Genomic DNA, 26,150 nt, shown 5'->3' with positions numbered 1-26,150 from the left:
GATGAGGAAGAGTTCCTGATCAAATAAGATAAAGAGGTTCACAGGAAATAAAATAGATTACATAAAATTAAAAAGCTTTTGCACAACAAAACCAATGCAGCTAAAATTAACAGGAAAGCAGAAAACTAGGGGCTTGGGGGGATTTTGAAGCACATTTCTCTGATAAAGGTCTCATTTCTAAGATCTATATGGAACTCAGTCAAATTTATGAGAATAACAACTATTCTTCAACGGGTGAAAGGTCAAAGGACACAATTAGACAATATTCAAAGGAAGAAATCCAAATTACAACTAGCCACGTGAAAAATGGCAGCTAGGTGGCTGAGATAAAGTGCTGGGCCTGGAGTTAGGAAGACTCATCTTCCCAAGTTCAAATCTGGCCTTAGACACTTACTAGATGTGTAACCCTGGGCAAGTCATTTAACCCTATTTGTCTCAGTTTCCTCATCTGTAAAATGAGCTAGAGAAGGAACTGACAAACCACTCTAATATCTTTGTCAAGAAAACCCTCACGGGGTCATGAAGAATAGGACACAACTGAAAAACATCTGAACAACAACAAATGTGGAAAATGCTCCAAATCATTAACAAGTAGAGAAATTCAAATTAAAACAGATCTGAGGTATCAACTCACATGCATCAGACTGGCTAAGGTGACAAGGAAAAAAAAAGGAAAATGACATTCTAGAAGGAGTGTGGGGAAAACAGGTATACTAATGCATTATTGGTGGAACTGTATTGATCTGAGCTTTCAGAAAAGCTATTTGGAAATGTATCCCACCAAATTATTAAACTATACATACTCTTCAACCCAGTGATACCACTACTAGGCCTATATCCCAAAGAGATCTTAAAAAAGAGGAAAAGGGCCCATTTGTATAAAAATATTCATAGACCTTTTCATGGTACCAAAGAATTGGAAACTGAAGGAGTATCCATCAGTTGGGGAATGGCTGACCAAGTTATGGTATACATATGTGATGGAGTGCTTTTGTGCTATAAGGAATAATAAAGGGAATGATTTTAGAAAAACCTGAAAAGACTTGTATGAACTGATAACAGAATGAAGTGAGCAAAACCAGAACAATTTATAAAACAGCAACTTAGAAAGACTTGGGAGCTCTGAGCAACACAATATAACCAATCACAGTTCCAGAGGACACATGTTGAAGCATGCAACCCACCTCCACAGAGAGAGGTAATGGACTCAGAGTGCAGATGAAGCATATTTGTTTGGGGCATGGCTAATGCGTGGATTTGTTTTGCTTGACTATACATATTTGTAATGGATTCTGTTTTTCTTTCTCAAATGAGTAGGCAAAGGAGAGGAAGGAGGGAAAGAATTTGGAATTGATGTTAAAATAAAATTGTACTGAAGCTAAAAAGCTATGAGGAATTGTGCCTTACTGGAGGATTGTCATGGGCAGCACAAACGCCTGGGGAGCTGTACTCAGCTGTATCAATTCAGTGTCCTCACTAATTATCCTTGTTGGATATCCTCACTCAGCTGCAAAGAAAGAAGTAAATCTCCTTTTGTTAAGTGTCAGATCTTCTTATGAACACAAATACAAAGCACTTTTCACACAAATAAAGACATCTAAATAACTGGAGAGATACTAATTTCTCATGGGGAAGCTGAGCCAGTGCAATAAAAATGACAATACTACCTAAATTAATTTACTTATTTAGTGCCATACCAAACTACCAAAGAATTACTTTAGAGAGCTAGAAAAAAATCATAACAAAATTAATCTGAAAGAACATGGTCAAAAAATATTAAGGAAATCAATTTTTTAAAATGGGAGGGAAGGGAGCATGCCACTACTAGATCTCAAACCATACTACAAAACTGTAATTACATCAAACAATTTGGTACTGGGTGAAAACACAGAGGTTGATCAGTGGAACAGATTAGGTAGACAATATTATAGAAGCAAATGAGCACAGTAGTCTAGCATTTGATAAACCCAATGATTCCAGTTATTATGGCAAGAGCTCACTATTTGATAAAGAGTGTTGGGAAAATTAGAAAGTTTCTGTCTGAGAGAAACCAGCTATAGACCAATATCTCACACAATATACCAAGATCATCTCGAAAGGGATACATGACTTGGACATAAAGGATGACATCAAAAATAAATTAGAGAAGCAAGGAAGAAATTATGTCAGAGCTATGGATGCGGAAGAGTTCATGACTGAAAAAAGAGATGGACTCAAGTAAAAAAAAAAGGCAATTTTGATCAAGTAAAATTAAAAAAGATTTTGCACAAAAATATCAATGTAATGAAAATTATAAGAGAATAAGTTAAATGGAGAAAAAATATTTTCAATATTTCTCTGATAAATATTTCATTTGGAAGCTAAATGGGGAAATGATTCAAATCATAAGAATAAGAGCCATTTCCTAATTGGCAGTATTCAGATGAAGAAATCCAAGTAATTTGTCATATGAAGCCATGCACTAAAATACTAATAATGATAGGAATGCAAATCAAAACAATTTTAAGGTTCCACCTCATACCCATTGATAAAGTTGACAAAAAGGGAAATGACAAGTGTTGGAGGAACTTTGGGAAAACAAGTATATTTATGTAGAGATGTGAACTGGCCTAGACATTCTGGAAAGCAATTTCAAACTATGCCCCAAAAGCTATTAAATTGTACATACCTTTTGATCCAATGATATCACTACTAGTTCTTTGACCCAAAGAAATCAAAGAAGAGAAAAGATTCATGTTTCCAAAAAAAATTGTTTGTAATAATGGACAGCATTTTTATATAGTGTTTTAAGGTTTACAAAGCACTTTACATGTTATCTCACTGATCTTCACACTAACCTTGTGAGCTAAGCACTATAATTTTATAGCAGTTTTTTTTTCAGTGGCAAAGAACTGAAATTTGATGTGCTACTTTTCAAAATGTGTGAATGGTTGAACAAATTGTAGAATATGAATGTGATAGAATACTTATGTGCCATAAGAAATAATGAAGGGGATAATTTCAGAGAAATCTAAGAAAACCTGTATGAACTGATTCAGAGAATGATTTATGCAACAATAAGAATACTGCAAAGACAAACAACTCTGAAAGAATTAGGAACTTGATCAGTGCAATGACCAACATGACTTCAGAAGACTCATGATGAAACATGCTACCTACATCCCCTAACAGAGAGGTGATGAACTCAAGAACACAGAGTGACACATATTCATTTGGACACATGGCCAGTATGATCATATTTTTTTTTTGCTTGACTGTACATTTTTGTAATTGGGATTTTTGTTTGTTTCTTTGTTTTCTCAGAGGGGTCATGGGGGAAGAGGTGGGAAGGACAGTAGGCAAATCTCATTTGGAAAAAAAAATTTAAAAATTTTTTAGAAATAAATACTACCTCTGATGCTTACTACCTTGGACAATTCACTTAACCTCCCCCTCAGATAAGCCTTGATTAGCTCATCTGAAAAATGAGGTTGACCTACATAGACTCTGAGGTATAGAACTCCTGGATACTTTGCATATTATCTCCTTATCAAATGAGATACTTGTAAAGAGCTTAGCACATGCCTGGCACCTAGTAGGTGCTTAATAAATGTCTGTCTTCCCTTTCTTTGTCCCATTACCTTACAATAGTATAAAGCCTGAAATCAGCAAGATTTCCTTTGGCTTACTATCCTTATTTTCCTTTTATCAAGTAAGCGTCATCTGTCATCTCTATTAGGAAAAGCAAATTCAACATTTAATATTAGGGCTTTAGGCTCAAAAATAGCAGCTTAGCAAACGTCCACTTTACCTCGGGAATCACAAGAGTCTACTATTTTTTAGCGGTACTGGAAATCTCCCCATCTATCCCAGATCATGTCCCTAAGCTGGTCCTCAGACCACAGGCCGATGTTTAGAACCATCTTTCCAGGTGGGTAGACCTAGCAGAGTTTGTGCTATACTGGCCCTGTGGTAGGGTCTGAACATATAGCACATGGAATTTCTGATGAGGACCTCCCTGTACCAATGCAGGTCTTATAGTCTTAGAGAGCTGCCTAAGGCACAAAGGTTAAATGACTTGCCCAGAGTCACTGAGCCATTATGTGTCAGAGGTGGGATGTGAACCCAGGTCTTCTTTGTTATACAGTTTTCTACACCTTAGTACACTGGCAAAGCCTCTGAAAACACAGGGCTACCTCCATACCCTAAGAAAGGGGTAGGGAACCTGTGACCTCAAGTCCACATGTGGCCCTCTAGGTCCTCAACTGAGGCCCTTTGACTGAATCCAAACTTCACAGAACAAATCCCAAAAAGATCCTTCTGTGAAGTTTGGACTCAGTCAAAGGGCCGCACTTGAGGACCTAGACGGCCACATGTGGCCTTGAGGCCACACATTCTCCATCCCTGCCCTAAGACATCAAAATTTAGTGGAACGACAAAAATCACACTTTTTTTTAATGGGCAAGACAGTGACTTGGTTTTGCTTTTTTATTATTATTATTTATTATTATAGATAAAAAGAACCAGCAATGTCTTTAGGAAATTGTAGTTGGAATAAGAAACTGAAGCTAAATTATTACTGCCTCTGTATAGAAACATTGTTAACATGAGATCCAACTAATAAAAGTACTTTTTCCAAGCAAACAAAAGTGATTCAAAGGTTATGTAGGTCAACTTGTAATGTTGAAGATTAATTCTTGGTTGTATTTTCTATACTCTCCAATAATGATTTTCTTCTCCTTCTATGCAAGACTTTAACTCTCACTCTGTCATGGAAGATGGTCCCTTTGCAATCATAGCCAAACCAAATGGGAGGGTCCTCAATACTGTATTCACAATATTCAACTTGAGATGAAATTCGGAAATCTGCCACCCTACAACAGAAAGGGTCATTAGTTGATAACAACAGTTCTGACTGGGGAAAAATCTTCTAACTAAATCGAATTCCAAAGAATACATGGATGCTTCCTCAGAGTTTGTTAACCAGTTACCAGTGCTGACATACCTTTTGTCTTGCCTAGGAAGGTAATTTGCTATGATACAGTCAGATGGCTAAGATACCAACCTTGCATTTGTAACTCTTCCACTCTCCTTCCCCATCCCCACTCCCTAGTGTAGGCATTAATACTTTGGAAGATGAAGATGGAATGACTTGGATCTGTAATTATATTGGACCAGCAACTGGTCTGCAAAAATCCATAAAGATTGGGTTTGTAATCTAGAACCTTCACTCAGTTGTTTTTACTAGAGAGTGCAACTGAGGGAATAGGTGTATTAGTTACAGATAGTGGGACATTCCAGATATCCCTTGAATCCTCCCCTCTGGCTATTCAGAGAGATAGAGACAAGAACATGAATGAATGAAAACACATTTATTAAATGTTTATGAAGAGGAGGGAGGGGGAGAGGAGGACAGGGAGGGCAGAGGGCAGTTTCCAAGAAGCCCAACACACTCAGGTCTCCTGAGTTCTTAAAGATGATCTCTTCTAAATCTCTCAAAAAAGGTTTTCACCTAATCTCATTTCTTTGACTCTTCTACCTCTTCATTTGCTACTACACACTATCTCCCTGCCCTTTGTGGACAAATATTTAGACAAATTACTTACTCCTCCTTTGGTTTCTGAGACATTATCCTCCTACCTCTTTATTCCTCTTTCTTTCACTGGCTACTTGTCCTTTTCTTGATCCCTTAAGAAGGGTGTTCACCCAATCAGCTCTCCTCCATCCCTTCTCCATAATCTCTCTTGGCAATCCTCTGTGGCTTTAACAATCCCTTCTACTTAGTTGATCTAAAAATGTGTCTCTACCCTTGACCTCTCTCCTCAACTACCATCCCATCATTCTAACCCTCAGGGCATCTCTACCCAAGTTTATAAGAAGAAAATAAAATTCAGTATGTCCTAAACTGACTTTATTATCTTTTTCTAGAAAACCAGCTTCTAGAAAATTTTTCAGTTCCATCATCATTCACCTTTTCTCTCATGTTCAAAATCATGGAGGTTCGATTTAACTTTTCCCTATCCCTCACCCAGCAACATCCAATCAGTTACTAACTCTTGTATATTCTACCTCTGCAATATTTTTCACATCTGTCCCGAAATACAGGTCATTGTCACATTCCTGAACGATTGGAATGGATTCCAAATAGTTTTTTTTCCCCCTTTTCCCTCTCTCTCCAACTCACTATCAGACAAATAAATCTATTCAAATGACTTCACTAATCTGTTTCAAAACTCTTTTACCTAACAATCTACCCCTTCATCTCCAGCCAGGTGTAGAAGAAAGAGCATGAGACTTAGGCCTAGAAAATCTAGATTGTGTCCTGGCTTTGAAACATCCTATGTAACTTTGGGCAGGCCATTTCAAAATCTCTGCTTTCTCATCTATAAAATGAGGATAATAATAGTTTTACTATTAGGTTTGTGAGCCGTAAAGCCGTATTTGTGTGAATTATCATTATTACACACTACTCCCCTTCACATTCCATAGTCTCATCCTCTATCCATGCTCTCATTATGACTTCTTTTAAGCATCAGTCACACTGGACCACTAAACATCCTCATTCTTTACTGTGTTTCTGCCCTCAGTGCTATTTCCTGTGCCTTGAGTGTTCTACTCTTATACCCATACTCCCACCCCCATATTAAATTCCTTTAAAACTCATCTCAACTTCGTACCTTCTCCAGAAAGCTTTCTCTGCCCCCTCCCTCCCATCAGAAATGATCTTATCCCCATCCACCCATAGATATTATTTTATTTACACCTCTCTGAACTTACTTTTGCATTTCCTATTCTGGTTATTTGTGCATATGCCACATCCCCCAACTAGACTGTAATCTCCAGGAGGGCACTAACAATATGTTCTCCAAATAAGGTACCTCTCCTCCTGCCTAGCACTTGTACTCTATACAAAGTAGGTGTTTAATAAGTGTTTTTTCTGAATTGTACACAGAAGCAGGACTTCATTAGAAAGAAGTAAGCAATCTGATTTGTCCCAAATGATACAATGCATACCAAATATTCTTTCAGACTAGAACAGGGGTGTCAGACTCAAGAAGAAAGGGATCCCTGCAAGCACATACTGGCTTAGAAAACCACAAATAAATATTATCTATGTTGCACTGAATTTTTATTTGTTTTGTTAAATATTTCCCAATTTATCTGATTTGACCACACTAAGCAGTTTTGTGGCAGCTCAAGTTTGACACCTCTGGCCTAGGAAACCAGCACTAACTAATAAATAAAAATTATGTGCTCTGGAAGAGCTAGAATCTGGCAATATGGATAGTGTCAAAAATATGCCATGATGGTATTGCCTATTCAAACATCTTTTCCACAGCTAACTTAATATTCTGTGCATGTTACCCATGCTTACCATCTACTAACTGGATCACTGTTAGCAGGGTAAGGAGCTTGGTGTTGCCACATATTAGGAGTTAAGATTTTGGCAAATAGCTATGGGAGTACAATCTATATACTGATGCTAGAAAAAAATTAAAAGTACTCAAGACATACATTTGTTGATTCTACCGAACCATTTCACTGAAAAATAAAATACATGTAGTTATGTAGCTCAATCAGAAGGCAACAGAAGCACTGTTAATTCAAATCCTACTTACTTCACTGCATTTTGGCTCACATATTTCAGCTTATGTGAAGAGTACAAAAGTTCAAGGAGTGGTGTTAGTTAAAGCCATTGTTTAACTATATGAACTTATGGCTCTGAGCCATAAATTCCCTGTGGGCTGAGACTTGGCACACCAGGACTTTTTCTTTACAGAAATATTTTGTTCCAGATTTTAAAACCATAAGTTCACAGTGGGGGATATGGTTTTTTTCATGCCATAAAAATTAAAGTAGGTGTTTAAAATGCTTTCCTAAGTTTTTAACCATTTATGTGATCGTTGAATGTTCTTGAACTAATCTCTTGAACCTTTCCTGAACCAAAAAGGGTTGCAATGATAAGGACTTTTGCTTTTATCTCTTTTAAAGACTTATTTTCCTCCCCTGACTTCTTTCTCTTTCATTCTATGCGATTGAGAATCCCATAATTTGCAAATTGTATTTTATGGGGCATTTTAACTTTAGGTCCTGTCTCAACATGTCACCAGAGTATGAGGGATCTCAGGCATGACAAATACTGTAGCAAGGTTCCTCAAATCTATTATCAATAATAGTCAATACTCCTGTGCAAAGTACTGGAGATACAAATAAGAAGGACAGTCTCTGCCCTCAAGGAGCTTGTAATCGAGTAGGGGAAGATAATACACATAGATAATACACCTTAGCTAATAAGGGCATGTTGGTGTAGGCATGATGTTCCTGGGGTCTAAACCAAACAAAGCAGCTGGTAGGAAATATAGAGTGGGAAATTCTGAGTCCTCTACAAAGGCAAGCTTTGGGAGTTGTTTTTTGCTCTGCACTTTAGTCTCCACTCAGAAGAGAAAGGCAATTAAGGGTACTCAGGAGTTGTTGAGTTACCAAAGCTGAACCAATCTCCAGGGTGATGAGATTTCTGATGATAAGCTTATCCTGGGGGAAGCATAATGTTCAATGAGTCTAAACCAAGCAGAGTTTGTGCTCTATTTCTCTTACATTAAATCTACCTATGTTTCTTCTTTCTCAGTCAAACTTCTAGAAAAAGCTGTCTACATTACAAAAAGTCACTTTAATTTCTTCATCTCTCTTGCTCCTGAACCCCTTGAAATATGGCTTCTGACCTCCTCACTCACCTAGATCTATTCTCTCCAAAATTGCCAGTGATATCTTAATTATGAAGTCTTATCTGTCTGACCGCTCCTCTTTTCTGGATCATCATTATAACTCCTAACTACAGATTCCACCCAAAGCTCTATCTTGGGTCCTCTTCTCTCTCTACACTCAGTCTCTTGGTGAACTCACCAGCTCCCAGAGGTTTATCGTCTCTATGCATATAGTCTTAAATTTAGCATCTGTATGTCCACTCAGCTTCATTCAACTGCCATTGGTCATTTCAAAGAGGAAGTTTTCACCCACATGTCAGCTCCTGAGAGCAAAGGGCTATCAGGCTGCTTAAGGAGGGGCAAACAGACCCAGGTTGGAAAAATGGAACAGATCAAAGCCCTCATGATAATCAGCAGTGAGATTTGGTCTGGGAGTAGACACTGAACTTTCATAATGGGCAAGATAGAGAGATCCAGTCTCAAACCAATAATGAGCTGCAACCTGTACAACAGAACAACTCTAAACATTACTATGCACAGCAAGTATTATATTAATCTATTTTAGTATTTCTCTATGCACTGGAGGTTTTGACACAGGGAACTTTAATATCTTACTTGGAAATCCGCCTGCAGTACCGCATCTTCAAGACATGAAGCTGTTTGCAGCCTTCCAGAAGGTATTCAATGGCTTTGTCAGTAAGGTATACACATCCAGAGACATCCAAGAAGTGAAGATAGTGGCATTTTTTGCTCAAAATCCTTATGGCCAAGTCATTCATCTGCATATACAACCAAAATAACTTAGCAACTATTCTAAGGAGCTACAATGCAACAAAATATAGTTATTACTGGGCCCATTATACGGATGCATAAACTCTTGCATATTAAAACTGTACTAAGACTTTTTAGATACCCAGCACAGTTTCATTTACACTGCTAGTCAAATCTTATCTTGCCAGACACAAATGTGTGACATAGAGACCTTATGGTTAGTTTGTAACAAGAGTATTAATTCTGCAGCCCCCCATTTTTTTACAGGTGTTCAGCCATATTGTCATTTCTAAAAAGTTGAGCATCAGTAAACAAAAATGAATTTTCTCAGGCAAATTAAGCACAAGATTCTCCATAACTTGTTTTTTTAATCTAATTTTACGTAATCTACTCCTGCTTAAAATTTACTATCCTGTTTTGGCTCCATTCTGCTCCACAGAGCTTTTAACTTACCTAGTTAAGTAAATGTAAAATGCTTTACATGTTATCTCATTTAACCATCACAACAACCCTGAGAAATAGGTGATATTATTAAACCTATTTTACAGAGGAGGAAAGTGAGGCTGAGAAAGGTTAAGTGACCAGTCTGGGGTCAAACAGCTAGTAAGAGTTTGTGGCATAATTTGAACTTAGGTCTTCCTGACTACAAGGCTAGCACTCAATCCACTGCACCATCTCACTGCTAGTTTGTGTTTTACAATCTTTTGTCCCAAACTTTAGGACTATTTTTGAAGTGCCTATAAAGTACTCTTACTACCCCAAACCCCATCAACACTGAAGAATTCATTAACTGAAAACATTGTCAAGAGCAACTTTTGATATATCGTCTTAGTTGATCCTTTCATCGGACATCTGTTCATTGCATTTCACAGGTTCAGACTACCTAAGAAAGTGTGAGGACATCTGCCTTGTGGGAGGGATGGGGCAGGGCGGGAATGACTTGCATTTTTACCTTTTTGTGTGCATTTCTGTGAAGGGGAAAGGAGACAGAAACACAGAAGAAGGAAACAGAAGTAGCCTTTCCCTCTGGAAACTCTACCGAGTGCCCTGTCACCATAGGAATGCTCCCATCCCTCTTGCAGGAGGTATTTCAACTCTGCTTCTGGTGCCAAGAAGCCAGCTCTTTTCTGGGCAAATTTTTTGGGCATAAATATGATTTGCTGTAGGGCCAAGTAGATAACTGCCCCCAAGAAAATTTTTTAAAATTTAACTGAGTATAATGTCTTGTTTGAAATGGTTGGATGTTCTAAAAGCTATACATCACAACATTCAGCTAAAGAGACTGCTTCGAATGTAATTTTTAACATAAAGCCAAAAAGTTCTAAAAAACACCCCAACCTCCTCTGTTTCAGAACTGTGCATATTTAGCATTAGGAAAAACAGATGTCCTAACTGTCTACGCATGTCTTGGTTTCCAGAACATGCTCCAGGACAAGTATATAGCCCTCCCATCAGTTACTTCCCCACCACTGCAACAGCTGGAGCTCCCAACAGCTCTTTCCACTCTACCTTATGAATGCCCTGGGACCTGACACCATTGCAAAGCGAGCTCTAAGACTGGCTTCTTTTTCAGGGTCTTTTAATTGGGAAGGAGGAGAGGGATAATGAATAGATGGGAAAAGTCCATGGCAGTGTGAGAAATGAGGTGGATTTTCATGTGTGTTGAGTGAAGGGGAGGTTTCATTCTCTATTCTCACATCATATAACTCTGTGCTGTGCTATGCCCCCAAGGCAAAAAAAAAAAGTGAATGGAGGTTGGTTATATCATTCCTATATAATCTATAAAACTAGGTCCTGTTCTTATTATTTTATTGGGGATATGGATGGTATTATGTACTGTAGTTTGCCTTATCCACATTCTGTAAATGTCTGATGATGGATAAATGACTTAAACTTCTGTAATCCTCAGTTTCCTTACTTGCAAAATAAGGATGATTGGCAGCTAGGTAGCACCATAGTGCACAGAGTGCTGGATCTGGAAGAATCATCTTCCTTGATTCAAATCTGGTCTCAGGCACTTGCTAGCTGTATGATTCTGGGCCGGTCACTTAACCTTGTTTGCCTCAGTTCCCTTGTCTGAAAAATGTACTGGAGAAGGAAATGACAAACCACTCTAGTTTCTTTGCCAACAAAACCCCAAAACGGGTCATGAAAGGTTGGACACTACTCAGACAAATCAACAACATGAGGATAATAATGCTGACATTTCCTACCTCACGGGGTTGTTGGAAGGAAAGATCTTTAACACACCTTATGCAATTATATGTTAATTATTTTTATTCTTTTTATTATATTATGTATTAGACATCCCAATTAAGCTGGATATTCCAGATACTCCTTTTTTCTTTACAATTTTACTTAAAAGATGTTTTACAACACCAGCTGGCAGAATAGGAACTAGGATGAACAGACTTGGGCTTTATCATGAGGAAAATGACATGGAGAGAAGGGGAGTACCCTTTGTCTCTGGTCTTCTACCAGCCCATATGCCACATGGATCTGACATCCTATCATCATAGTGCTAGGTACACCTTCCTGAGACTTGCCTCCCTACTCCTTCAAACCATTTTGGCCCTAGGTGAAAGAATTTTTAATTCTGGTTCTGGCATATAAAGCTTGTAACTGCAGAATGACTTTCCACTTTAAGTTAGAGTTGGTTTTCAATTCAATGTAACAATTATTATGTACCTGTTGTATGTGAAGCACTGTATTTCTTTACAAGTTGACAAAGGGTTAGACATACAAACAATAATCTCTCCCTGTATATTGCCAGCTTCCCTACTGCCTACAAACACATCCATGTCTTCCCCATTCTCAAATAGAAAATGGCATTTCCAACCATGAATTTATCTAAATCTATGGTTGTTTTGGATAAGTGAAACTTTTTAAACGAATTTACATGTGCTAGAGGACCCAAATCAGCATATTAAATGTTGTCCTATATGTGCAAATTTCTTAAGATTCAGATTTTGCTCTTTTTATTTGTTGATATAGCTAGGGCACTATGCCAAGAATCTCTTTCCAGTATTAAAAATATCCCCTTCAGTATATGAGATTATGTCGAGCTTGAGTTTCTCTCTATTTTTAACAACCTCTGAACTCAAAGTATTTCCAAACAAGTCAGCTGGCAGGACCAAAGTTTACCTTGAAGAAAGTCAAAAGACTTCAGAGGTCAAATCATACAATTTTACTCCATAATTAATAAGTATTCTACCCTCTCATCTTTACACTTACCCACAAATCATTGCTATACTTCTGAAGCAGAATTTGAGTTTGGGAAGGGTTGCATTCCCAACCTTTTCTTGAACAGAAACTATTTTTTTTCATCTCCTTGAAGCCTTAGGAACAGTTGTCTTGGGATAATGATAAAATAGTGATTGTGTGTGGGGTCTCTAGGGTGGGATAAGTGGTTGCAGAGTCACTGAAGGAGGAGGTTAGAGTGGAGTATTCTCTTCCCCACTGAGAAGAGAGGGAGTAATAAGGTAATAGCCTTAACCAAGACTGGGAGATTGAGAAGATGGTGGTATGGCCAAGATTAATAGGGAAGTTAGGGAGCAGGGAGGGCTTGAGGTGGGGAAAGAACTCGGGCTCAGTTTTGGACATGCTGAATTTAATATGTCTATATCTGGTTAGGTAGCACAGTGGTAACCCAATAGCAATGGCTCAGTGGATAGAATGCCAGGTCTGGAGTCAGGAAAACTCATCTTTCTGAGTTCAAATATGGCCTCAGACACTTACTAGCTGGGTGACCCCAAGCAAGTCACTTAACCCTGTTTGCCTCTGTTTCCTCATCTGTAAAAATGAGCTGAAGAAGGAAATGGCAAACCACTCCACTCCATGCCGAGAAAACTCCAAATGGAGTCAGTGAGAGTTGGACATGACGGTAAGACTGAACATATGCGGTTCAAGATATCCAACAGGCAATTGGATATGTGAGACTAGAATGTAGGAGGGCTGGACAAGCAGGTCTGAGAATCATTTGCATAGAGGTGATAATTGAATCTAACAAGATTACCAAGTGAAACGGTATATAGAGAGAAGAGAAGTGGGCATAGGAGAGCCTTGGAGGATACCTATAGTTAGTGGGCATGACTTTTGGATCCAGCAAAGGAGACTGAGGGGTGATCAGACAGGTAGAAGGAGAAGCAGGAGAGAACAGTGTCACAAAAAACTAAAGAGAAGAGCGAGTACATCAAGGAAGAGAAGGTAACCAATAATGTCAACGTCTGTAGAGAAGTCAAGAGGAGGAAGATTGAGAAGAGGTCATTAGATTTGGCAATCAAGCTATCATTGGTAACTTTGGAGACAGCAATTTCAATTCAGTGATGAGGTCAAAAGGCAGACTGCAGAGAGTTAAGGAGAAAGTGAGAGGAAAGGAAGTGGAGGCATCGCATGTCAATGGCCTTCTCAAGGAACTCAGCTACAAAAAAGGAGAAGAAATAAAGGACAACAGTGTGTAGGGATAGACAGATCCATGAGAGTTCTTTGAGAATCGGGAAGACATGGATGTGTTTGTAGGCAGTAGGGAAGCTGGCAATGTACAGGGAGGGATTGAAAATTCATGAGAAAGATGGGGGTGATGGAACAATCTGCTAGAAAAGACATCTGAAGGAATGATAAATCTTTCTCTGCTTCCTTCCATTAGCTTGGTCATCTGTAAAATAGGAACAATAATATTTGTACTATGCTATCTCATCGAGTTTTCAGAGGAAAGTACTTTGTAAAACTTCAAAGAGGGCTTATAAATATATTATTATAATTTACAGCTGTGAAGTAAATAAAACATCCTCCCAGACCTGACTGCCAGAGCAGTGCTTCACATATCTTTTATTTGTTCATTCATTCAACAAACATTAATTAGTCCCCTTTTTCATTCACTGTGCTAGGCTATTTATGCAAGGATACACAATGTTTCCTATCTTCAAGGAACTATCTAGTAGAAACAGATAACACATGAACATAATTAAACAAAATATAGGCTAGAATGTGCTATGTGTAGAAGAAGACTACAAAGTGTTTTATAAATAGCTGTGTCACATCTGAATGTTTTGGCCTCCAGGAAATATGCAAAAAGAATACCCTAATTTTAACTTTTCCCAGTGTGCAAAGGGAATACCCTAATTTTAACTTTTCCCAGTATCAGACAAAGTTCTTTATTCCATTTCCCATCCCCACCTTTTTCACCAACTGGTCATGTTACCTGGCACCTCAATTCTAAGGCCCACGGAGCCCCAACTACTCTCCTAGCATGCTCTGCAGTAGGAGTAGCTGCCAAAGTACCTAGATGGCAGGATAGGGGGCGCTACAAGGCGCTATGATTGTTAGAGTAGCGGAAAAGAAAGTGAGCGATGTTGGTGCCCTATCTGTGTTCTGGAAACCGTGACAGGGCTAGAGAATTAGAACACACCTGGTTTTACCTGGTTTTAAACAGGCACAGTTCTGAGACACTGTGGAGGAGTTTTACTCTGAATGTTCACAGCTTACTTGTGTAAGCCAGGCACCGTCCTTGGTGTGAAAGACGATCTTTCACTTCTTCCTCTTGGTGCTTTCCCTTCTTAAAAAGGCTTGTCCCTACTTCCTTTTGCAGTATAATGAGGCTGTAGAGATAACTGGGAGATACAAGCTCTCTTCTGACCTTTATGAAGACTGAACTGATGAGGAGCAAGGTTTCTTCAGGTGTCAGTTACACTGGTCTAGAAGCAAATGGTTCTATAGCTGACCCAATACTTTCGATAGGAGTAGGCCACGAGGCAGGGCAGCTAGGTGGTACAGTAGATAGAGTGCCAGCCTGGAGACAAGAAGACTCTTCTTACTACTTACTACTTACCCCTACTAGCTGTGTGACTCTCAGCAAGTCACTTAACAATGTTTGCCTCAGTTTCCTCATCTGTAAAATGAGCTCCAGTATCTTTGCCAACAAAACCCCAAATGGGGTCATGAAGGGTTGGACACACAACCGGACAACAACAAAGGCCATTACGTTAAACTTGTAACTTGCCCTGTCCCTGTAGTGTGCTCCCTAGGCCACCCCACTGCTCTTCCAACTTCTGCTTAAACTTGACCATCAGAACATTTCCACTGTTTTGGAAAGAGTGCGTCAGGACACAGCTTTAGGGCTCTGTGCAGAATCCCCATGATTCTGAGTTGTAGGTTGCTTTGGGCCACTTCCCACTTCTTGAAACCCACCCTGCTTAGCCCCATCCCTCCTGCACTTCTAACCCTATCTACTGTCCCCTTCTACTGTTCTCCCCTGGAATCTCCATTCTGTTGTTGAAAAACTGTACTTCATTTTAGACCTATGTCCTTCACCTGCCCCCAGAAATTGCCTTATACATATTTTAGATCGGCACATGATTTTCCCTCCATAGAATGTAAGCTCTTTAAGGTCAAGGACTTTTTCATAAACAATGCATTTCATTAAGCACTACTACCTTGCCCCACAACTCTTCATAGGCCATCACACATTCTGAGTTTGTTTTCTGATTGTGAAATCAGAAATAAGACCAATAGCAATAATTATGGTTTTTCACAGAGGATAGACCTCAGGGTCTGGAGTCAGGAAGACCTGAGCTCAAATCCAGACTCAGACACGTACTAGCTGTGTGACTTTGGGCAAGTCACTTAACTTCCATCTACCTCAGTTTCCGCAAATGCGGATAATAATAGCACCTACCTCCCAAGGTTGTTGTAAAGACAAAAACAAAGTAATATTTGTAAAAGCGTTTAGCACAGTGCCTGCACACAATAGGCACTATATATAAATGCTAGTTATTATTATTTCTCCAAATCTTTTGGAACATTTAAAGCAGTTTGCATTATTTAATTTCTACATCTTCAATTATTACTGGTTATGTAGTTATGGTTCTGTTTTGTTTTTTGGCTGGGCAAAGGGGTTTAGTGACTTGCCCAGGATCACACAGTGTTAAGTGTCTGAGGCCACATTTGAACTCAGGTCCTCCTGACTCCAGGGCCAGCACTCTATCCACTAAACCACCTAGCTGCCCCTATGCAGTTATGTTAATAGTCAATTCTAAGCCATAATAAAGTCAACTAACTGTGTTAAGGAAGCTCAGTGACATGGAAAGAACAATTAACCTAATTCAAAGCCTATCAATTTATTTATCAGTAACATGAGAATAATACCGCATAATCAACCTCACAGGATTTTTAATTTTAAGGGTCAAATGACAAAATATAATTGAAGCATTCTATGAACGTGAAGTGTAATATATATATGCATATATATAAATGTGTGTATATACATATATATATGTAAGCTATTGTTAATACTACTACTGGGGAAAATGATAATTTCTCTGAAACTCTCTGTTCCTCCATTTATTAAAAAAAGTTGAGATAGTTGTACCCCTATCCATATGTTACACTGTAGGGATGTTGAGAACATAAATGAGATGTGGGGGTGGAGAGGAGGGTTCATTCCTTTGGAAGCAAAAGCACAATTGAATGCCAGAACATTATTCTGCTTGATATTATGATATAGTATGATTATGCTGGCAGACTTATACATTGCAAAGAGAACAGGTCAAGAATGAGTCACACTTCTGAACATCGAACTCTCTGGGTCCTCTCTGAGCTTTTCTCTGCCTTGACTTTTATACATACCTTTGGACAGCCAGCAATGTTAAGCGATGTGAGCCTACAACACTTAGCAGACAGTGCTTTCAAAATTTCTCCAGAAAGCTTGGGGCAGTAAGAGACATCTAAATGTTCCAAATTTGGTGTCGACTGACAGAATTCCTGTAAAACATTCCAAAGTTGGCAATCAATTTCCCTTTCATAACTGAATCTTTTCCAGTACAGAACATTATACTCTCCAACACACACATGCACACAACTATTGCCTCCCTGATAATATTGAAATCCCCAAGATTGAAGTCAAATGTTCTCAACAACACCAAAAAAGCTCTCTAGTTGTAGTTATCACATCTTATATTTGTGTGATTATGTACCTCTAAAGGCTTTTATTTTTTCATTTGATGATTAACATTTTAGAAATTCTGAATTGCTATAAATTTTCACTGGTTTGAAGACCTAAATTGAAGACACTGATCAGGTCTTTTCTAACCTATAGAGTGACATCTAACACTCAATCAATAAACATTTTTTAAGCTCCTATTATGTGCCAGGCACTGTACTAAGTACTAGATTATGCAGATGAATTTTGTTCCTTCTAAATTAAGTCAGATCTCCCTTGTGACTTAAAATTAGAATTTTCAAAGTCCTTTTTTCTCAAATGGAAAGAAAAATAGCAAAGTAGAATGCATGTGATATACTGGCATTTACTGATATACTGCAAGCGTCATTACATATTCCTGGGACTAGAAGGGTATAGGTGAAGATCTTATCAGTAGAACAAGGATTCTTAACATTTTTTGTGACCCTCTTTGGGAGTCTAATGAAGACTAGGGACATTTCCCCAAAATAATGATTTTAAATGCATAACATAAAATACATAAGATCACAAAGGAAACCAAATATATTGAGTAAGTTACTAAATTTTTAAAAAAACATTTCATTAATCCCAAGTTAAGATCCCTTAGTGTAGAACCATATACATAGAAGCAAGGTCTAGAGTTAAAACTTTTCCTTCTATAATCTCAAAGATAAGGAAAAAGGGACTTAAAGGCAATAACTAAGTACATAAGAGGAAGAGGAGTTGAATTGAATTCTTCATCTTCAAGGGCCTAGGTCCAAGAGCTCTTGATTTGGTAATGGTTCTATAGCCAAGACTGTAAGGCTCTTATGCCATTTTGTTTGGCAGTATCTTTTAAAAACATTTTATCTTTAACACACAAAAAAAGAGCATTTCTATAGACAATATAACACAAAAAAAGAATTTTACATGAAACCATAAATATCCGTTTTACTCTACTACCATTAAAAAAAGTATAATAAATTCAACATATTATACTTTCCAAACTGTCCTTCCTATCTGTGCTTTCTTCTGAACTTCCTCCTATTTCCTTCTGTGAATTTTTAAATAAAGCTGTTACAATAGCCCTCTTTTTTGGGGAGCATCACTATTGCTACCCTCTTCCAATTTACCAAGACAAATAAAAGGGGTAAACCTTTTTTTTAAAGCAAGTATATATAGTTAAGCAGGACAAATCCATGCAGTGGCCATGGTCAAAAATACACATCTCTGTACCTTGTACATGACCTCTCTCTCCGGAGGTGGGTAACATGTTTCATCATAGGTCCTCTGGCCATTGCTTTGATCAGAATTCTTATCTTTCAAAGTTGTTTTTCTTCAGAATGTTGTTGTTCTTGTATAAATTGATCTCTTGGTTCTGATTACTTCACTTTTCATCAGTTCATGCTAACTAGGATTCTCTAAAATCCTTACTTTTGTCATTTCTTACAGTACAATAGCAATTTGTTTAGGCATTCCCTGATTGTCTAAGAGGCCATCTAATACATCCTTTTAGATTCTAGCTCTTTTCTTTTTTACTTTTTTTCTTCCCTTTTAATCTACCAACCTCCCTGCACACTTCTCCTGACCAACCCCTTTCAGGACCAGGGAGTTTATTTTGCTAGTGACTATTCTTTTTCTGGTATTATCCTCCCTTGCAACCCCACTCTTATCCCTACTTGTTTACCTGTTAAGTTTGATGTATTTCTTCACCAACTCTGTGTGCGTGCGTGTGTGTGTGTGTGTTCTCTTTTGTTTCAGATAAAGCTGAGGTTTATCTGATGGCTATCCTCTACACGCCTTCCTCCATGTTTGTATTTTCTTTCCACACATTCCATTTATAAGAAATAGCAAGTTCCACTCCCTTCTTCCTGCTTTCTGTACTAGTGTATTCCTAATTTCACCTTCCCTTTTCTTTCCCTTCTTCACATCCTTCAAACCAAGCCAATCTAGCCATAGACCTTCAGTTTTTCTTATTTAATTGCCTCAAAACCATTTAAAAATATTAAGGTTCTAAAAGGATAGTTGTTTCTTCTAGAATGCTAACACTACATCATTATACTGTTCTTTTTAATTGCTCCAATGAGTTTATCTTTCTAGGTTTAACTGGACTTTTGTGTTTGTATTTCAAAATTCTTATTCAGCTTTGGTCTTCAGACCTCCATTTCACTAAAGGTCCATTTCTTCCCTGTAGAATTATACTCAGCTTTATAGGTGTTATTCTTGATTGTAAGCCTTTGTCTTTTGATTTTTGGAATACTGTATTCCAAGATTTCCTCTGGTTTCTAGTAAAAGCTGCTAGGCCTTGTGTGATCCTAATTCCAGTTCCTTGGTACTTGAACTTTAACTTTCTAGATAGTTTCAGTATTTTTTTTTTGACACAGAAATGCTAGATTTTGGCTATAGCATTCTGGGATTTTTCCTCTTCAAGTTCTTTTCAGGAAAGGATCAGCAAATTTTATCTTTATTTTGCCTCCTTATTCTAATAAAACTGGGCAGTATTCATTTGCAATTTCTTAAAATATAGTACTCAAACTTTTTTTTAAAATCTTTTTTTTTTCAGGGAGTACAATGACTCTTAAATGATCTCTCCTTCAATTTGGAACTATGCCCAAAGGGCTATAAAACTGTGCATACCCTTTGATCCAGCAATACTACTACTAGTTCTGTATCTCACTTCTTTTTGTGGTGGCTATGAATTGGAAATTGAGGGGATACCCATCAATTGGAGAATGGCTGAACAAGATATGGCATATGATTATAATGGAATATTATTGTGTTATAATAAATGGCAAGCAAGATGATATCAGAAAAACCTGGGAAGATTTACATTAATTGATGCAGAATGAAGTGAGCAGAACCAGGAAAACACTGTAAACAGTAATGGCAATATTGTATGATGAACAACATGAATGACTTAGCTATTTTCAGCAATACAATGATCAAAGACAATCCCAAATGATTCATGATGAAAAATGCTATCCACCTGCACAGAAAGAACTGATGGCATCTGAATACAGACTGAAGCCTACTATTTTTTTCCTTCCTTCTTTTTCTTTCTTTCTTTCTTTCTTTCTTTCTTTCTTTCTTTCTTTCTTTCTTTCTTTCTTTCTTTCTTTCTTTCTTTCTTTCTTTCTTTCTTTCTTTCTTTCTTTCTTTTCTTTCCTTCCTTCCTTTTCCTTCCTTCTTTCCTTCCTTCCTTCTTGGTTCAAGTTTTCTTCCACAAAATAACTAATATGGAAATATGTTTTACATGATTGCATATGTATAACCTATATCAGATTGCTTACTGTCTCAGGGAGGGCCTATGGGATGACAGAAGGATAGAATTTGAAATTCAAAACTTAAAAAAAACCTTATGTTAAAAATTGTTTTTACATGTAAATGGAGAAAATAAAATAGTATTTAGAGTGAAAAAAAAATGACCTCTCCATTTGTTTTCTAGGTCAGTTGTTTTTGATGATCAGATATCTTATATTTTCTTCTATTTTTCAATCTTTGAATTTTGTTCTAATATTTCTTGCTGACTCATGGAGCCACTGACTTCTATTTTGTCTTTTTTAATTTCAGGTATTCCATTTCTTGGCTTTACCATTTTCTTTTTCAAGCTACTTATTCTACTAATTCCTTCCTCAAGAGCTTGCATTTAATTGTCTAACTTTTGTTTTCCTAGATTTTCAATAGACCTTTGTGGGATATGTTTTTTTTCTTTTGAGACTTTGCTTTCAGTTGTTATGGATTAGATTTGTAACACATTTTTGATACCGTTTGGTGTTTTCTTTGATTTACTCATTTCTCCAGCTTTAGTTCCTGAATTGGAGATTGTGCCAGGGCCAGTCTTTGTTCCGGTGCAGATCTGAGTAGGGTTGTTGGCTCTACTTGATTTCACCCTTAGTCCCCTGGGGTTTTTCAGTGACTTTCACCTCCCAAGATTAGAATCCCCTGGATCTTTGAGGTTCAGAGCACTGGATGCTCAGGGTCCTCTTGGTCATCTTAGAACAGAAAGTCAGGGTACTTAGAAGACCCTGGGCCTGGGCTTTCTCCATCTGAGCACTGCAGCTCTATACTGAGCAGAAAAGTGCTTCTGTTCTCCACCATTACTGTTCTCTAGGGCTTTTAAGGTCCCTATCCTGAAGCTGACAATCCTGGGGATATGCTACACACATCCTATCTGTGGTTGGATCCATGCTCACTTTGATGGAGACAGGATGAGTGGAGGGAAAGGGCCTATTCTTATTGTTGTTCAGTTCTGGGGTAGAAAATGTCATGATGTCATTTCTCATTTGATTTCTTAATCATTATTTGGTTTGGTGGGAATTTCAGAGTTTTGCTGGAGTAGCTATGTGGAAGTTGGGAAAGCTGACCTTCAGTTTAGGCAGCCATTTTGGCTCGAAGTCTGGCCATAGCATTGTGCTTCCACTGAATCATCCTCTAAAGCCTCATGATGACATGGAGGCGACCTTGAGTTCTTGAGGCCAATAGCTATGAAACTCAAGCTTCCTTTCGTAAAGCTTAAAGCATAGGTGAGAGAGGTTCATCCCTAGAAAATTGGCCAAGTGACGACTTTTTCTTGGTCACATTAACCCAAGAAATAGACGAATACACAAAATATCCCATGTGTTCTCCCCTTCCATTTTATTGGCAACGTTAGCAGAGTAGAAGAAAAAAAAACAAAGGGTACTAAAAATCACACAATTCTCAGATCAACCCCAAATTTTAATTCATCCATCATCATTCAATATAAAATCTTTGTCCAATCACCAAAGGGTTGAAACATGATTGGGGGAATTGAACAATGTTTATGACAATCTCACTACAAATGAAAAGATAAAGATGTCACAGATAAAAGAAAGCAGGACTTAAAATTCTGTGAGCATTAGCAGAAGAAAAAAAGCTTAAAAAGATGAGATTTTAATTTTTGGAGAAGTTTGCATTTTTTTTAAAGTCCTGAACAATTTCCCAAATGCAATTCAGCCAGATCTCTTCCCTCTGTCCAATTCTGAGCCCAGTTTATCATCCATTTGTAGTGTCTAAAACATATCTACTGATGGAGCAGCTCTAGGGACCTTTTGTCCATTAAATAACAAGATTTGGAAAATAGATCTCCTTTATTCATTCAGTTTTTCCTATGGGCACAGTTATGACAAACTCATTGGAATGGGTATAGATCTCTTATTCAGGAGCTTCTGCAATGTTCCAGAGTTTTGGTGCAATCAGCACACTGTCTCTAGTTGTACTGGTTGATATCTGGCCACTGGACCCAGATGGCACTGGAGGAGAAAGTAAAGCTGGTAACTTTGCACAGCCCTCCCTCACTAAATCAAAGTCAATTGCAAGTTGTATCATCATCTCCCTGATGTCATGGTCCTTTACGAGAACAAAGGACAAACCACACAACCTACAAACAGAAGCATCTTCAGGAAGTCACTGTCTATCAGAAATCCCCATTCAGTACTAATCCCTAGTCAATCCTTAGACTCTTTTGGACTTCCTCAGGAACAATTTACTCTATGAAGCTGAAATTTTTTTGAAGTCAACAAAAATATTTTTTCAAGGTTTTGAATATTAAGTTGATAATATGAGTTGATAGTCACTGATACCTTCACAAGCCCACCACTTTTGGTAGTAATAACATCTGTAATTTTTTTCAGTAACTATTTGATATCTGCCTTTCTTTCTTTCAGAGATCTTGAAAATAGATTCTTCACTAGCCTCAAAATTGTGCTGCCTCTAGCACAAACCTCCTCTGGAGGTTCTCAGTCTCTTGCCTTTGGTTCTGCTCCCTTGTTAGTCTGGGAAACACTGGAGAATATGATGAGTCTAAAAGTGGGGGTTGTCCAATGACTGTGGAGTCATTGATGGGCAAGATGATTCGTTATAGAAAACTTTCATAAAAAACACATTGATCATATTGGAGAAATTTTAACTTACAGACAGTGGATACAAATCAGTCTTCATTAAAATGCAAATTACCTCAATCAGAAAACTAGTTTGAATTAGGAACACAACCTTAAAATGTTTGGGTTTACTGAAAATTATTAACCATCAATATAGCCAATTAATCTGAAATTATTTACATTTAAATAAATGTATTTTGATACATAAAATGTTATCCTTTTAGTCATTCTCTCCTAGTTTCTGTTAGTTTTTACTCTACCTATTCATTCTCATTAACTTTTAAATTCAATTAATAGAATAATGGATTTCAATTTGGAAGGAAACTTAGAGGTCATCTCATCTAACCTCATTTTATAGATGAAGAAATTGAGGCCCAGAAAAGTGAAGTGATTTGTCTGCCAAGCAGCAGAATTGAGATTTTAAACTGACTACAAATCCAGTACTCATTCTTCCAAATAAATATAATTCAATCTAGCAAACATTAAAAAGCATCTACTATGTATGAGGTTCCAGAAATACCAAAACAAAACAAAACAAAAAAATGAAAAAGTCTTCGCCTTCATAGAGCTTCCATTATATTAAAGGATGCATAATATAAACAGACAAATAATTACAAGAGGACACTAACAACTAAGGAAATCTAGAAAGGCTTTCCATTGGAGGGAGGCACCTGGGCTGAGCTTTGAAAAAATCCAAGCACTCTGCTGGACAGAAGTGAGGAAGCACTGTATTCTGAACATGGGGAATAAACTATTTGAAGGCCTATAAGCAGGAGATGGAATGTAGAGGTCAAGGAAAAGCAAGTAAGCAACTACCATTCTGGTTATGCTTTTTAAATTTTACATTAATACAAGCCTTTCTACATTTCTATATTTCTTTGTATTTCTAATACTTGTCAGTTCCAACTGAATCATCCTAGGTGCCCCAGTAGGACCTGTTTGCACTTGCTATGAGACAACACCATTTGCAGAGACTGTGAACCATCTAATTGCCTACCTTTATTAATAGAGGTCCTATCATCCATTTCTGTATGAATTCTGTCTGGACTCATTCCCTCATTATTAGGATGCTCCTATCCCCTTTTACTCTCCCTAGTATAGTGATACTGAACCTCTTGACTACCCAAAAAAATCCACAAAAAACACAACAGCCCTCCCTTTTCAACCCCTACTTTCCATTCCCTCATTCCTATCCACTTCAACCATACCCAGGCCCCAATATCTCACCCCATATCTGCCTATCATTTTCACTGGGTTCTCTAGAACTCCTAAACTTCCCTTCATTCTGGACTGCTTTCTCTTAAGTTCTTTCCACCTTCTGGCACTCATTGAGATCTAGAACCTACCCCACTCTCCCTGTCCTTTCCAGTACTGCTTGTGCCTTTTCTCACATCCTCCAATTCACCAAATAATCCTTGTTCCCCATTGTTACTTTCAGACTTTTGCTCTACTACCATCATTCAGCAATCTTTCCTCCTTTAAAGTTCAGGCTATTCAAACTTATTACCTAGTCCTAAACCTGGTGGTTGTTACCATCTGCCTACCCTCAGGACATTTTCCATCTTCTCTAAATGAGTTCAGTGTCTGGCTCAAAGTCTCTCTCTCTCTCTCCACTACAACTCCTGCCCTAATACTAAGGAACTTCAACATATACATTCATGTTTTCTCAAATATAATAACTTCCCAGTTCCTTAATCCATGAGGGCTGTATAAATGCTAGTTACTATTATCATTATTAATAATAGTAGTATCATCATTATCATTATCCACTCCACCTCAGCTCCAAACAGGGATGACTATGCTCTTGATCTTATCATCGCCCATAAATTTTCCATTTCAACGTTCAACGTCTCTAAAATTCTTCTCTCTGATCATAATCTTCTATCTTTCCATTTCTCCCTATCCCTTATTACTCTTTTTTAATTTTAGGCAATTGGGGTTAAGTGACTTGCCCAGGGTCACACAGCTAGTAAATGTTATGTGTCTGAGGCCGGATTTGAACTCAGGTCCTCCTGACTCCAGGGCCGGTATTCTATCCACTGCATCACCTAGCTGCCCTTATCCCTTATTATTCTAAAGCCTAGTCTGTGTCCTCACTCTGACCTTCAATTTCTCCCCCCCTCATTTTTTACCCCCAGGTCAACATCCCTGACCTGGCTTTCAAAACCTCAGCTCCTTTGTCCTATCACAACTTATGCCTTGCCAACCCCAGCCCTGGATTACTCATATGATCTGCCTACTCCACTCCACCAACATGCTACTATTTAGTAGGGACCTGGAGGAAGTTACAAAACGCAAGGGAAACCCTTCTGTTTCCTCACTAATTGGTTCTCTATTCAGACAGCAGCTGTTCCAAACTTTCCCTTCTCTTCCCAGGTTTCCAATACCACCCCCTTCCTCCAATCTCTCATTTGAGAACCTCTCCTCATACTGCACTGAAAGGAAAAAACATCAAGACAATTTCCATGAGCTCTCTTCTTCTCCCCTTCTCATCTCACATCTTTTATATCAGAAGTGTCAAACCCACACCCCACAGGTCAAATGTAGACCGTAACACTCTCAAATGTGGCCTAAATCTTATTTAAAATGTAATTCGGAAATACTTAATGAAATAAATAAAAATACAATAAAACACAGACAATATTAACATGTGGTTTTCTAAGTCAAAATGTGGCCTTCAGAGATCCTTATGTAAGGTTTACTGGGCCCCATTTCTATATGAGTTTGAGATGACTGCTTTACATTATCTCTCACTCCCTCTTCTCCAACCTCCTGGACAGTCACATTATAGCCCACACCAGAGACCAAGTTCTGAGGGAACTTCTACCCCACAGCATTGCTCTCTTGAGTGGTCACAGTCTCCTGAAA

General features: G+C 38.0%; 1 protein-coding gene across 1 annotated transcript in view; it reads right to left on the bottom strand.

The window, feature by feature from the left end:
- Positions 1–4,521: 4,521 nt before the first annotated feature.
- Positions 4,522–26,150, bottom strand: part of FBXL13 (F-box and leucine rich repeat protein 13) — a 238,762-nt gene continuing 217,133 nt past the window's right edge. The window contains 3 exon segments of the mRNA XM_078149993.1: positions 4,522–4,853; positions 9,297–9,460; positions 17,076–17,210. Coding sequence (XP_078006119.1) covers positions 4,670–4,853; positions 9,297–9,460; positions 17,076–17,210 — 483 coding nt within the window. The 3' untranslated portion in view covers positions 4,522–4,669.

This window comes from Phascolarctos cinereus, unplaced genomic scaffold, assembly GCF_003287225.1.
Source record: "Phascolarctos cinereus isolate Bilbo 61053 unplaced genomic scaffold, phaCin_HiC Scaffold_1;HRSCAF=81, whole genome shotgun sequence".
Taxonomy (NCBI): Eukaryota; Metazoa; Chordata; class Mammalia; order Diprotodontia; family Phascolarctidae; genus Phascolarctos; species Phascolarctos cinereus.
This window is presented reverse-complemented; position numbering and strand designations above follow the sequence as displayed.